This window comes from Narcine bancroftii, chromosome 13, assembly GCF_036971445.1.
Source record: "Narcine bancroftii isolate sNarBan1 chromosome 13, sNarBan1.hap1, whole genome shotgun sequence".
Taxonomy (NCBI): Eukaryota; Metazoa; Chordata; class Chondrichthyes; order Torpediniformes; family Narcinidae; genus Narcine; species Narcine bancroftii.
In genome coordinates, this window is record NC_091481.1 from 34,187,304 (window position 1) to 34,202,162 (window position 14,859).

A 14,859-nucleotide genomic window follows, 5' to 3' on the forward strand; every position below is an offset into this window, starting at 1 on the left:
TAGCAAGTTCTCCATATGAAGAGGTTGTAGCTGAGGGTCGGGAAGGTGTAAATTAGAACAAAGACAGGTTTGTGAATAAGGACAATGAGGATAATGACATGATGGGCACGACAGGATACCCCCTGGTCCTCTAAGTTCACAGGTAGGCAGACAGGATTGCCTAATGCCAAACCTATCCAGGAGGCAGAAGAATGTAAGGGGGAGGGTATTCCTATACTGAAATCAACTGTATAAAAGTTGGGTGAGCCCCAGTGTATGTGTGTATTCCCAGGGTAAGGGGAAGCACCCAACTTTGCATCGCTGTATAATAAATGTTCTTTGTTCTCAATTTTTGTCTCGAGCAATTTCTGTGAAGTCTGTTTCTACACACCTTTCGCATGTAGGTGTTAATTGAACTGACATCATAAAATGCTTGACCATTGTCTGCTGTCTGCAAAAGTGCTCACAGGCAGTTCTGGATTGATTACCTAAGTTAACAACTTGAAAGAAGAAAGAACTGTTGTTTTGCTCAGGAAGGTGGGGGTTTTGCAAGACATGAGTCACATGCTCTCTTTGGAGTTTCAGTTGGAAGAGAGAGATAGAGGACAAGCTCTCTCAGTCAGTATGTTTGGGACACTGAACAGTGCAATCCAGGAAGAACTGATGAAAAGTTCCAAAAGCAGTGGATGGCTGGAAGTGCTATCTGTCTGGTGTTTCTCTTGGAATAAGAGGTACAGAAGGAGCTTTGTCGTAACCTGAAAGAAAGAGGTTACCATCTGAAAAACCCTGATGGGGCAAGTTTCATCAGCGAGACATTGAGGTGACTAATGGTGATACCTCAGTTGTGGAAATCCTGGAACTACAAATCTCTCTCTCTGCAGACCCTACAAGAACCTTCCTGAGCAGTAAACATTTATCTTTCAAACACCAAACCCTGGTGAACTTTATACATGTTAAATTGATTGGCTGCAACCAGAGAATTTGGAAGAAGTGAGATTGAACTGTGAACCAAAGAACTTTTCTTAAATTTATACACACGTCATACATGTATGCTTAGAATTAGAAGGGGGTTATTTGTGTTAGTTAAGTATAAAGTTTGATTCTATTTTCATGTTTGAAGTTTATTAAAAATAACTTTTGTTTTAAAAACCACTTGGTGAATGTCTATTGCTGCTGGGATTTGGGGTAACAGAGGACAAACCAGGGGAGAACATGCACGGTAAATGCCAAAGAGCACTGAGAAGTGCAGTAGAAGAAAGGGATCTGGGAAAGTGGCATCAGAGGCAGGAGGGAAAGAGAACTTTTGGCACGTTCACCTTCCTAAATCATAGTATTGAGTGCAGGAATTGGGATGTTACGGTGAAGTTGTGTAAGACATTGGTGAGGCCCAAGTTGGAATATTGTCTGCAGTCTTGGTCACCTAACGACAGGAAATATATCAGTAAGATAGAGAGTGCAGAGAAGATTCACTAGGAAGTTGCCTGGGCTTCAGGAAAGGTTCAACGGGTTAGGACTTTATTCCCTGGAGTGTCGAAGGATGAAAGGAGATGTGATAGAGGTATACAAAATTATGAGGTGTATAGATAGAATAAATGCAAGCAGGCTTTTTCCACTGAGGTTAGGAGAGATAAATCTAGAGGAAATAGATTAAGGGAACTTAAATGGTGAGAATATGGAACGAGCTGCCAGCTGAAGTGGTGAATGCAGGGTCAATTTTGGCATTTAAGAAAAATTTGGACAGGTACATGGATGGGACGGGTAAGGAGAACTCTGGTCCAGGAGCAGGCCAGTGAGATTAGGCAGAATTATAGTTCAGCACAGACTGGGAGGGTCTGTTTCTCAGCTGAAGTGTCTTTTAGTTCTATGGCTTATGGCACCGATACCAAGTTCTCAGAACAAGTCATTGACCTGAAACATTTCTCTCCACAGGTGCTGTCTGACTTCCTGAACACTTCCAGCACTCCCTGCTTTGCATAATAAATTTGAACAACTGGGTAAAATCACAGAGTGACCCAAAGATTTTGAGGAATTTGTTGCGATTGGATATTCACTGATTGAGGGAGAGAGGCAAGGGGCTCAAAGTAATGATGCGAATGGAACCAGAAACTGACTAAAAGGAGAAATATTTTGGATTGTTATGGCAGTGGTTTTCAAACTTTTTCTTTCCACCCACACACCACCTGAAGTATTCCCTCTGCCATCGGCGCTCTGTGATTAGTAAGGGATTGCTTCAGGTGGTGTGCGGGTGGAAAGAAAAAGTTTGAAAACCACTGTTTTAATCGTACCTCATTGACTCGTTATGTGCACGGTTTCAGAACTCCAAAGGAAATGGGCCAATGACAATTTTTCTCAAGCAAAATATTTCAGTGACATTTGGGTCTAGAGCAGTGATTCTCAACCTTCCCTTCCCACTCATGGCATAGGGACTGCTTAAAGTGAGATGTGAGTGGAAACCAAAAGGTTGAGAAGTGCTGGGTTATGTGGTCAGAGGGTGACGATTCCATCAAACACGTGGTAAGAGTCTGTAAGATTATCAGAGGCACTAGAAAGGTAGATCGACACGAGTCCTTTTCTGAAGGCAGGGTATCAAAAAGAGGGCACAGGTTTAAGGTACGAGAAAGAACATCTGAAGAAGAATATTTTGAGACGACGCACTTAGGATAGTGGTCAGCTTGCTGCTGTGGCAGCACCAACGACCCAGGAATGAATCCGATGCTGTCAGTGAGGAGTTTTAACATTCTGCCCGTGACTTGTGTGGGATTTCCCTAGGTGCTCCGCTTTCCTCCCGTCTTCCAAAACATACGGGTTTGTTTGTTAATTGGGCGACACGGGTTTAAAAGGCAGGAATCGGCTTCCTGTTGTAAATTAAATTTTAAATATTTAAATTCAATGCTTTAAAACTGTAATTTAGATATACTGCATGGTAACAGGCCCTCTCTGTGCATGAGCCTGCATCGCCCAGTGACCAAATAACCAACCAATCCCATATGCTTTGGAGTGTGCAAGGAAACCCACAAGGAAATGGGAAGAATGTACAAACTCCTGAGAGGCAGCACCGGGTTCGAACCCAGGTCGCTGGTAGTGTGGTAGTGTTCGTCCAACTGCTATGCTAACTGTGCCCCCCCAAAGAGTTGCTGATACCTGGGACACACTGTCAGGGGAGGTGGTGGAATTGGACATAATCGCCAGTTTAAGTAGCATTTAATCACACACAATAATTCACAAGGCCCAGAAGGAGAGACTTAAAAGCAGGCGTGGGTTAGTGTAGATGGGCAAGCAGGCAGGAAAATTGGGTGAGCAGAGAAAGCTGGCATGAACGTCGTCCTTCTGCGTTGAATGACCCTATGGTTCCGCTTCCATTCCCGAAGACTCTTGTCCCCAGGTTCTGCCTATCCAAGCAACAGGAAGAGCGTCTGAGCCCAGTTTGAACACTTCCACTTCACCACCCCCCACCACCCCCCCCCCCCCCCCCGATGCTGGCAAACCCCCGCTAGAGGTCATGGCAGAAGCCCGTGATCAGTTCACACTCACTTGTATATTGGACAGGGTATCCATGAGCTGTCTTGCCAACTTCGGCCCATTGTCCATGGTTGGAATGTGCAAGTTCTGGAATAACAGAGAAAACAAAGACAGTAGGACAAGAACAGTCTCTCCGCCACAAACACCCTGTGTTTATTCTGGGGATTGGCTGCGCCAGGCTTTTTGAAACCAAACCACTTTCATTTCCATTAATTACAGAGCTATAGTGAATACACCGTACACTTTATTTCAGAGACAGGCCTAGTCTCCCAGGGACATCAGTCAACTTCTGGCAAGAAGGGGAGTGTAGCTAAAGCAGTTTCCACATTTAGCTCATTGGCAGGCCCCACAATGTTCCACATGAGTATATTACCATATACTGTACATAAAACAGAAATCCCCAGTGTGGTGCCAATCTAATAACCTACTCTAGGAACTGCAGAGAACCCTAACCCTCTATTTTCCCCTGTTTCATGAACAGGTACTCCCCGACTTGCGACCTATGCGACTTATGTTCATCTGCACATACCATATATAACAATAACAATCACAGTATGGTGCACGTGTGCGAGTCTTCGGGTGGTGCGTGCGCGATGGGTTCGCATGCTGGAGTTCTGTCGGTGCATGCGCAAGAGTTAAGGGCATGAATTCAATTTTGTTAGGGCACTTAACCCATATGCCGAACAAACTCCAATACATGAGCCCACCATGCATGCGCCACCTGAAGGCTCGCGCGCAGTGATCAAGATGGCTGCGCCCAATCGACGGACTCCAGGACACTGACTAACAAGGTAAATAAGCAATTCCGACATACGTCCATTTCGAGATATGGCAGGTCATTCAGAGTGGAACGCAGACTTATATCAGGGAGTACCTGTATCTATCTAAATGTCTCTGAAAAGATCCTAATTGTATCTGCCTCCATCATGGTTTCCGGCAGCGCATTCCCTGCACTCACCCCTCTCTGTATGTGATAAACATACCTCTGCCATGCCCCCTTTACTTACTCCCAAGACCTTAAAACTATGCCCCTTCGTTCGCCATTTCAGCCCTGGGAAAAATCCTCAAAGCCTCATCATTATAAGGTACAGATAGATAGCAAAAATGTCAGCCAGTCACACAAACACTGAACAGTGTAAATGTTGCAGCAAAAATTGCCCTTTTTTTTTTAAACTGGTTCTCGTGTCTGAGGTCAACATTCTTGCTCAGAAGATGCAGAAGTTGTTTTCTGTTCTGTTCACTGGATAGTTCAAGCCCATTCTAGCCTGTTTTTAGACTAAGGGTCATATCCTAAGTTTTGTGCAAGACCCTTGGGAATAATCAACAGAGCATCTGCAAATGCTAGCTCTCCCGACTGTGCTCTGTCCTTTACGTTGGCCTTGTGTTTGATCAAAGCACCTGCCACACATCTATCCGCAATTGCATTCTTCACTGCACACAGACCATCATGCACTGCATCTTCGATTGGTGTTGGTGTGGTTATTTGGAACCTTGAGAAGCAGTGTCACTGCCGAGGATTGTTGCATTGTTCAACAAAGGGGAACTTTTTCTTCACCCAAGGTACGGTCATGTACAAGTCCAGCACGGCCCAAGCATTTGGGGGTGAGGTCCTCCACAGAATTCAGAGCAATACCTCCATTTTTCTCTACTCAAGGCCACAATACCTTCTTTTGCAAATGCATCGAAATTCTCTTGGTTAATTACTTCAAATCCTTTCTTTTTAAATCTCCACAAACTTCTTTTTTTAATTGTATTAATTAATTAATAATTAATTGTATATTAATTATATTGTATTATAATTGTATTAACGCTGTCTTCAATTAATTTTCTCTCCGCTGGCACTATTTTCTTTCCACCAGCATTTTCATAGAAGAATCCAAAATTTACTTCCGTCTTTTCATGCTCCAGTGAAAAGCAGCAGATGAGAATGTGAGCCTCTTCCGCCCTTTTCCTCATGTCCGGGTGCCGAACGCAACGATCCAAAAATATTCCCTTCACCAGGTGTGTCTCTCTGCTCTTATTTTGTGTTTCATCTCCATAATCAACCGTGAAGAGATCGAGTGGCTCGTTTGGTTTCTTCACTGTCAGAACACCCTCTGCCAAGACAGCTGCCAATTCGTTGTGCATAACAATGTCCTGGTAAAACGGACAAGAGTCTCTCTACCCATTTCTTTGGATAGTTTCACCTGCTCCAAGATTTCCAGGGCCTTCTCCTGAAGTTCTTGCAAATGGCAAGCCATCTCATCTTTCAAATGATTGATTTCATCCTCAAGCTGGGTGTCCTGGACATGAGTGGCCTCCATATTATACTAGTCTTCCAGATCTTGCATCTGGCACTCAAGGGATTCATTTGTTCCCTTCAGTGCATCAATTTCACAGGTCAGCGTCTGGACTTATGTGTGGTTACTCATTATTTTCTTGTATTGCCAAACGAAGAGCATCCTTTGTTACGAGAAGCAGAATCAGTTACATCAGCCAGCTCCTCGTGTAATCTTGCAATCATACGAAACTGGTTGGAAGATGGATCCCAACTAAGGCTCTCAACAGCCCCTGCTGAATCTGTCTCACTTTTCGTATCTGAAGATGAGACCTGAAGCAGTTCGTACAAGTAACTCTTTTGATGGTGATGAGAAAATTGATTCTTTGGAAGAAGCTCAAATAAAGATTTCATGTCAGTCTTCTGGCCTGTAGCAGTCTGCAGTGAATCCATGAAGAATTCTTCCATTTCCTCTTGTTATCCCTGCCTTGCAGCACTTTGCAAAGTGTTTCTTCTTCCCACATTTATAGGAGGATTTGCCATAGGTAGAACACATCCTTGGAATACATCTACCTCCACACCTGCTGCATTTGCTGCTTGAGCTGACCACCTTGCTTTGTTGTTGCTCTGGGAAACTCCTGGTGCTCTGCCTATCTGCCTTCATCGCATGTACTGTTGTGTCTATCCTGTGCAGCTCCTTAGCTTGTGATCCTGTGGCCTCTGTTGCCCTACACCTATTCACAGCCTTTTCTAGCGTCAGTGTGGGAGGACTTAATTTATCCATGCTTACAAATTATTGTCTTCTCTTACTCACTCAGACACTTCTGACACCATGTTATGCTTGTTCTTTGAAGAGGAATGACTTTACATGGGTTTATCAGTGAACCGACTTTATTTTCCCTGTGTTACTGCCACCACCTCCAATGAAATCCAACTGTCTTCAACCGATAATAACAGACGATGCTCGTGACTCCCCTCATATACATCACTTCCTGTTTCTGCCAACTGCGTGCACTGTATGCTGGGAAATGCAGTTCTTATTTACACACATAATAACACAGAGCGCAGCCTCCATTTTACATGCGAGTGCTGCCTCTATTTTGAGTGTGAGCATTGCCGCCATTTTGTGGAGGATATCAACCTTCCCCTGCTGTGCAGTGCTGTGTGAGGGACTTCGGGGATAGGAGGCCTCTCTTTGCCCATTTCCGTTAAACGGCAAGGCAGCACAGACCACAACTAAACAAGGGAATCACTGACGAGAGAGCATCGACCTTAAATGTTGACTGTTTCTCTCTCCATGGATGCTGCCTGACCTGCTGAGTATTTCCAGCAACCTTTCTCACTGAAGCAGTGTTCAGTGCAAAAGCTTAAACCTTTGCTTTATAGAATTAGAGCAAAAACAGGTCTTTTAGATGGTGTGTATTGACATGGATTCTCAGTGAATTCTCACCTTGTTACGGTGGAGAAGCTTGTGTGGTCCTAAGATCCCGACTGCGATGCCATCCGTAGGGTCACCCATGGCAGAAAGTTCGAGGATGAGGTCCCTGACAAAGAACAATCCAACCAAGTCCTCAATGGTGGAACAGGTGGACAAAGTTACACTGGACTCAACAGCTGTGAAGGCGGACAAAAGGCTGCAATCGTCATGGCTTCCATGGAATCAGTTGGTGGATTTGTGAAGTGTCGTTGGCTTCGTGGATTGCAACATCTCGTACATGTTAAACAAATACATGCACAGGCGTCTTCGCTCTGTGATCAATGGAACGAAGGCCATCATCCTCAATTTGAGGGTAGCTACGCCGACGATTGGCATGTGTCTGCCATGTTAGCCGCCACTCTCTCCATCTATCTCTCTCCACTCTTCCCCCATCTCCTTCTTATCTTTTCCTAAGCACCGAGTCTCCCATTAAGTGTTCCAGCACGATGGGCTCCATTCATTCCATGTTGTATGCAAGTCTGCGTCTCTCAGGAATTAACAGAACCTTTTAAATTGTGTTCCCATGAGTCTCTTATCTGTCACAGTTCCTCTCCCCTGTCAGGGCTTACAGTGTTTCTTGCCCTATTGAGTTAACTCTAACCAAGTTTAGAAAGAACCCCACCCATCACACACACCCCCACCTGCGCCCTCCTCCCCTTCCACCCACTCTCCCGGATTTGTCGAGAGAAGGCATTGAACCCCCCCCCCCTCCCAATCTCAGCCTTCTCATGAAAATCAAAAAGAAAACTGCATTTCCGCACTTCGAAACCAACATAGAGATGGCAGCAAGCACCTAGCAAGTCAGGCAGCATCTGTGGAGAGGGTAACAGGCTAACTGCTTCAAGTGAAAGGAGCTGGGAAAGAGAGAGAAAAAAACAAGGTATGCATATGTTGCAAAGAGATATGAATGAGCAGGAACAGAAAAAACTGTTCTGCCCCTCAACCTACCCCACCATTCATCATGATTGATCTACCTCAAGGCTCAACACCTCTTCTCCACCAGTTTCCAGAAACCAATTCCCTGATCTTTCAAAAAATTTATCCTCTCCCACAATAAATACTTTGAATGATATAACCAGCCTGCTGAGGCACTATCTGCGATAGGGTGACCCTGTTTCCCTTTCCATAGGATGCTGCGTTCATATGATGTGTACGCAAACCATCTCTGTTGACACACTTCAATATTCAGGGTCCTCACCTCTCCCTTGTACAAGATCCGTCCCACCGGGCACACAATGCAAGCAGTTCCCGATCCGAACATTTCCTTGACACGGTTTTCTTGCAATCCCTTGACCAGCTGGCTTATGGTGATCGGGCGCTCCTCAACTTTGAACCTGTTCTGCACATTCCCAAAGGAAAAGACCCATTAAAATAATCAGCTCCAGGTCTCGTTCTTTGGAGTCATACAGTATGGAAACAGACACACACCAACCAACGTGTCCCACCCACACCTCCCTGCATTTGGTTCATATCTCCTCTAAACTCATCCTAACCATGTCTCCATCCAATTTTTTTTGTGAACGTCGCAATCGTCCTTGCCTCAACCATTTCCTCTGGCAGTCCATTCCATACACCTAAATCCCATTTTTTAAAAATTACCCCTCAGGTTCCTATTGAATCTCTCCCCCTTCTCGTTAAACCTTTGTCCATTGGTTCCAGATCCCCCTTCTCTGGGCAAAAGACTCCGTGCATTCACCACACCTACTCCTCTCATGATTTTGTCCACCTCTATGAGATCATCCTTCATCCTCCTGTGCTCCAAGGAATAAAGCCCCAGCCTGTTCAACCTCTCCCTGGAGCTGGCAACATCCCTGTAAACTAGTTCAATCTTCTCGCCATTGTTATTTTAATCCAGCAGTGCCCACATTTAAATGACTTGCCGCCAAACCTCTGAAGCTTCCATTAAATATATTTGATGCCAAATTAGGTCCAATGTAATATTTGGCCAAAGATGTTAATATTTCAGTTAAAGTAAAACATCTGCAGATGTTGGGTCAAATGTAATTCAACAAGCACGCTGGAGAAACTCAGCAGGAAGTAAAGAGTAACAAGGGAAAACCTCCAGGTGCTGGGGTCAAGTCGTCATGGCTATCCCTCGAGGGCGAGGAAGACGGACCAATCCGTTGATCTATTTATGGGCACTCAAGCGGCTTATGAGCCCAATCTTTGCTCTGAAAGTTGTTCCGCATTCAGGACGGGCCGATCCAAATGGCAGATCGGGCTTTGGTCGTTGCTGCCTCTCTTTCCGTTTACTTCCCTTTTCTTCTAGTTCTGCACATCTGTTGGCTTTGAAAGTTGCTGTTCTTTCTCGGATGATGGTTTGCCAGAGTTTCCTGCCCTTGGCGTTGATTTCTCAATTAATGATATCGATGTTACATTTCTTCATGTTGGCTTGTGGAAACGTGGGAGGAAACCTGAGAACCCAGGAAAATTCACGCAGACACGGTGAGAACTCCTCACAGACAGCGGGGGATTTGAACCTGGGTCATTGACACTGGAATAGTGTTTTACCTACAACTACACTAATCATCCTGCTTACACTTTGGCACACATGTTGATTTGCAAACCGTACTTCAGGTAAAGCAGTCAGAATATTTTTTTTAGATTTTTGAGGTACAGCACGGAAACAGGCCCTTCTGACCCACAAGCCCACGGTGCCCAAATACACCCAAGTTAATAGACATTTATTCTCGTCACCAAAGAATAGCAACATCACATGAGCAAAAAAGAAATTGGAGGGACACAATGGGTCAGGCAGAGTATGCGTGGATAGAAATGTCCGATCAGTGTTTCAGGTTGGAAGCCTTTATGGGGCAAGAGTAATTGAATGACCATTTCTCTCCATGGCCGGTGCCTGACCCATCCTTTTGGCTCTCAAGATTCCTGCATCTGCAACATTAAGGCTGAAATACAGATATTACGTGATTGATCAAATCAAACTTAAACAGATTAGCAGGCTGCAAATTTAGCTGCTAGCATGAAACCCAATCAGTCAGTGGAATGCAGGAAGGTTAACACTGTTTTGTTAAGCTACATGTACTGACCCAGTTGCGTGCTAATTCCAGAATGCTTTGCCTTGTCACTCCAGGTAGTATGATGCCATCCAGTGGAGCCGTCACAAGCTCTTCCTCTAGGAGAACAGCGCAGATTTTGATCAGGAAGAGTTCAGCAGGAAGACTAAGTCGCTCATTAAAATGCAGCACAGAAATATCTTGACTCCCTGCTCTCGCTGGTGCTCAAGACCATCGTTCACCATCGCAGCTTCCCTGCTCCCCTTCAGCGGTCAGTTCAGAGTGTGGCGGGGGGGGGGGCAGGAGGAGCTCGTGCAGTCAATTGCACCTGCACTGCCCCTCTAGCACAGCTGAGCCCTAATGCCCGTGTTACGACCCTGAAGATAGGAGCTGCCCCCCCTCCTCCCCACCCATCACTCTCCACCCCTCGAACCTGACCCGATCCTGACACAGGTTGGGCTGGGCCAGTCGAATCCACATGCAGCCCCAAAAAAGTGGAGACAGGCCATCCAGGTTCTGGATCCCATGTCACTGTATGCCTGAATATTAATGATTATAGAACACCACAGCACAGAAACAGGCCCTTCAGTCCATCGATTCCTTGCTGAACTTTTACTCCGCCCCAAACTGTACCCGGTCCATATCCCACCCATCTATGTACCTGTAAAATCTTAAACATTGAAATCAAACTCTCCTCTTCTACTTTCGCTGGCAGCTCGTCCCACTCTCTTACCACTCTTTGAGTGTTCCCCCTAATATTCTACTTACTCCCTTAACCCAAGTCCTCTACATCTGCTTGCATTTACTCTATCTACACCCCTCATAATTTTGTACACTGCTATCGAACCTCCCCTCATTCTCCGACGCTACATGGAATAAAGTCCTAACCTAGTTAACCTTTCCCTGTAACTCTGCCAACATCCTTACTAAATTTTCTCTACACTCTTTATCCTTCTTGGAGGCAGGTGACCAAAACTGCACCCAATACTCCAAATGGGGCCTTATCAAGGTCCACTGAGATTTTTAAAAAAACAGTTCTAGCAGATTTAATTGATGGGGGAGTAAAAAAAACAGCCACCTTGGGAATCTAAAAACATGAAGATAAAGATAAATATAGATGAATAAGCAAAAAAAAGAGACACAGGAGACCTCAGATGCTGAAATCTGGAGCAACACACGATCTGCAGGTTGAGCAGCATCTAAAGGAGAAAGTTTCCGGGTGGAGCCCTTCATTGAGACACCTTGATGAAGGACGCTGACCTGAAACATCATCCATTCTTTTTTGTGAGTTCCTCTAGCAGATTGTGTGTGGGCAAATGCTACAAAGATCAAAGATTCAAGTCTGCCAAAGGAGGAGGCAACTTTTGGAGGAAAGCAGAAGAGTAAATGTTTAGCCTGATGAAAGGATCAAGTCCGTAACGTTGATTCTGTATCTTTATCTTTGCTCCATAAAGGACACTGTTTGACCTGCTGAGTTTCTCCAGCGTCGTGTTTCTACTTCAGTCAGACTTTTATGATGTTTTAAATCGTTCTACCTCCTTGCTTGAGAAGACAAGTCCCAGCCTGTCCTTGTGACCCGAGCAACTGCAGTATTTATGGTCACGGGCTTGATCTGTTCACTGACAGTCGGTTTGTTTGAAGAGGGCAGTTTTTAAAAGTTTAGATGCATAGCGCAGTAACAGGCCCTTTTGGCCCACGAGCCCATGCTGCCCAATGAACCTACACCTTGAAGGGGGAAAATTATAAAGGGAACATGAGGGGAAATTTATTTACGCAAAGGGTGGTGGGGATGTGGAATGAGCTTCCGGCAGACGTAGTTGAGGCGGGATCATTGGTTACATTTAAGGAAAGACTGGATAGTTACATGGAGAGGAGAGGACTGGAGGGGTATGGACCGGGTGCTGGTCAGTGGGATTAGGAGGGTGGGAATTTGTTACGGCATGGACTAGTAGGGCCGAACTGGCTTGTTCTGTGCTGTAAGTGGTTATATGCTGTCACTGCTTTCTCATCATGGCAAGCAATGGAAATCACAACATTAACATTTGAAAGTGACAAATTTTCCTTGATTTCTTTGAAATTATTTATTTTTTGGTGTGTGCATCAAGCTGTGTCTGTCATCAGTCATGAAACAATCGAGATGACAACTTGGAACGGTGAGACAAACTTGGCGCAAGGAACTTGCTCCCAAATATCCAGTGGTCATCAGATTTTCCATGAGGTGGCGTTCCCCAACACGGAATTCTCCAGGGAGCTTCTCAAACAGACCTGGCGATGAGATGCAGGAGGAGATCGCGGCCAAAAAGCTTGGACAGACTTTTAAGTGGAAAGGGTGGTGAGGTTTTGGAAGGGAAGCAAGAGGAACTTACTGACGTCGGAACAATGAGACCATGGAGAAGGCCAAAACTGGAGGGGCAGATGTTAAAAAAGAGCCAGAAACTGAGGCCCTGGCAGTGCTTTTTATTCTCTCCCCTGCCCTCACTTTTCTCCTGGTTGTATCTCTTCCATCTTCAAGTTTTGTACCAGATTAACAGGTTTCTGCACTACTGGTCTACCAACTGTGAACATTTTTTACCCCCTCTACATTTTATATTTTTAATAATATTTTTCTCAGTGTGGCCCTCTAATCAGAATTTTGTGTTAACATGCTCTCCATAACTGGGAAGTTGCAGTACAAGGTTTTCAATGGATTTGTGCATTGTTCTTGTGCGTACGACAATAAGCTCTCCTTCATTCATTCATTCAACAAGCATTTCCCACTCAGTACCAAGCCCGTTATTTGTTCTGTTCTGTCTGCACTGGTCCCCGCTCTCCTTCCGCACCTCTCCCATTTCTCCACAACGTAACGCAGGCCCCGGTTTCTAACACTTGTTAGATCTGGGGGCAGGTCGTCAAGCTGAAGCATTCATTCTGCTTCTCCCTCCACAGATTCTGTCTGACCTAACTATTTCCAGCGATTCTGCTTTATTTTTTTTTTAATTTCGAAGAGAAAAAGTGAGATCAGAGGAGTTTGAAGACAAGGCCAGTGATTTTAAAGTTGCTGGACTGGACTGAAAGTCAACAGGAAATATAGTATGGTTAAACCAGGATATAGGTTAGTTCAGACCATCTCGACTTCTCTGAGTTGGGAGTCTAGCACATTGGCGTCACGAAGTCTGTTAGCAAAGGGACCAGGAAGAAAATTTTCAGGAGGAGGGTCTCGGAGCAGGAGTGCGAGGGGCCCAGTGATACAGGATCCGCGGCCTTGATGACAGAGTGTGCAGAGGTCCAACGTTTATCTTTCCTAACCCTGAAAATGTCTTCAGATTGTTCAAGTAGTTATCCGTGGGTGTGTACAGTTGAAGAATCATCCCAGATTATAGTTCCACGACTGGTCACGAAAGAGCTTGCTAGGTTAGCACATCTTGAAGGATGGCTATTTAAAATATGCAGATCCTTAAAGGATTATTTTGGAGATAACTTACACAGTGCCAAGAGACGACAGATAGCTTCATGTGTTGTATGAAGTGCTGGGTAAGATACACTGGTTCTCCTCTGCCACCCCTGAAGTCCATTCCAGATTAAATGAAACCTCAACTGGGAAATGGAAGGTGAACACAGCTTATCAGCCCTTTCTCCTTGTTCTTCAATGTGTGTGTATGAGCTGAGTGCCCTTTCAATCATCAATACTTAACTGCCAAACAGATCCAAAGTAAATTGTCACTGATCTCCCCTGCTTTGTTCTGGAGTATAAAGTTTTAATTGCGAAACACCAGCAACGGTGTGTCTTTATAAAGTGGTTTCAATGTGATAAAACATCCCAAGGTCCCTCACAGGAGCTGTTTCAGGCAAAGATCACCGTAAACACAGGCAAAGGATTGGTGGGAGTTGTACCTTTAATTGTGTTAAAGGCGAGCAGTTGGAAAGATTGAAGTGAAATCTCTGAGGGGCACAAGACCAGATCAGGGGGGAAAACTGGGGATCTCTGGGGGGGGTATTGGGCCAAAGGGCATGGAGGGAAAGAGCAGGGCGGAAATGGAGGAACAAGGTTGAGGGTACCAATTCACGAGGCTATCGGCGGTGCAAACTGACGCGAGAGCGCCGCGGCAATGGGGTCTTGGTTCCAATCTGGATGCCCAGGACGGACAGGATGAATGGCAATCACTGCTGGAAGATGGGAAGCTGGCCGGGGGTCAGGGATTGACGACTAATGACCACAAGAAGGCAGCCAACACCTTAAAGGGCCCCATCACCCTGGTCACCACCTCTTCTCACTGCTTTCCTTAGGATAGAAGCCTCTAGATTCACGATCAGTTCTTATCCAGGATCTTGAACCTCCCCTTGTTCCACTAATCAACATGTCTGCAAAATTGTAAATCGCTTTTTTTTGCCCTAGAATTACTGCGAATATTCATTATTCACCTCATGCATTTATTGGTCTCTTTCAATTTAATTCAATTATTTTATTGTGAATGCTTTTCTTTCTAAGTTTGGCTGCAGCAAGTAAGAATTTTGGGCACATCCACATTGTACAATGTGTGTGAGCCAATACACCAATTATTATAATTTCGCTCGTTGTCCAGGTGATGCAATTAAGCATCATCAAAATTAACGCAGCTACAAGACGTCACATCACATTG

The 14,859-nt window shown here is 45.0% G+C and overlaps 1 protein-coding gene and 1 pseudogene across 4 annotated transcripts in view; both read right to left on the reverse strand.

Annotated features, from left to right (window-relative positions):
* bcat1 (branched chain amino-acid transaminase 1, cytosolic) overlaps nucleotides 1-14,859 on the reverse strand; it is a 91,251-nt gene that overhangs the window by 17,865 nt on the left and 58,527 nt on the right. For 2 of the 4 annotated variants that reach the window (XM_069908456.1, XM_069908459.1), the window contains exons 8-11: nucleotides 10,277-10,362; nucleotides 8,431-8,571; nucleotides 3,511-3,585; nucleotides 1,075-3,368 (exon numbers count right to left, since the gene is read on the reverse strand). In XM_069908456.1, coding sequence (XP_069764557.1) covers nucleotides 3,222-3,368; nucleotides 3,511-3,585; nucleotides 8,431-8,571; nucleotides 10,277-10,362 — 449 coding nt within the window. In that variant the 3' untranslated portion in view covers nucleotides 1,075-3,221. Of the gene's footprint in view, nucleotides 1-1,074; nucleotides 3,369-3,510; nucleotides 3,586-7,263; nucleotides 7,505-8,430; nucleotides 8,572-10,276; nucleotides 10,363-14,859 lie in introns of those variants that run through there. The other 2 variants (XM_069908458.1, XM_069908457.1) reach the window with 2 other exon arrangements.
* On the reverse strand, nucleotides 4,775-6,556 carry LOC138748372 (T-complex protein 1 subunit zeta pseudogene; annotated as a pseudogene).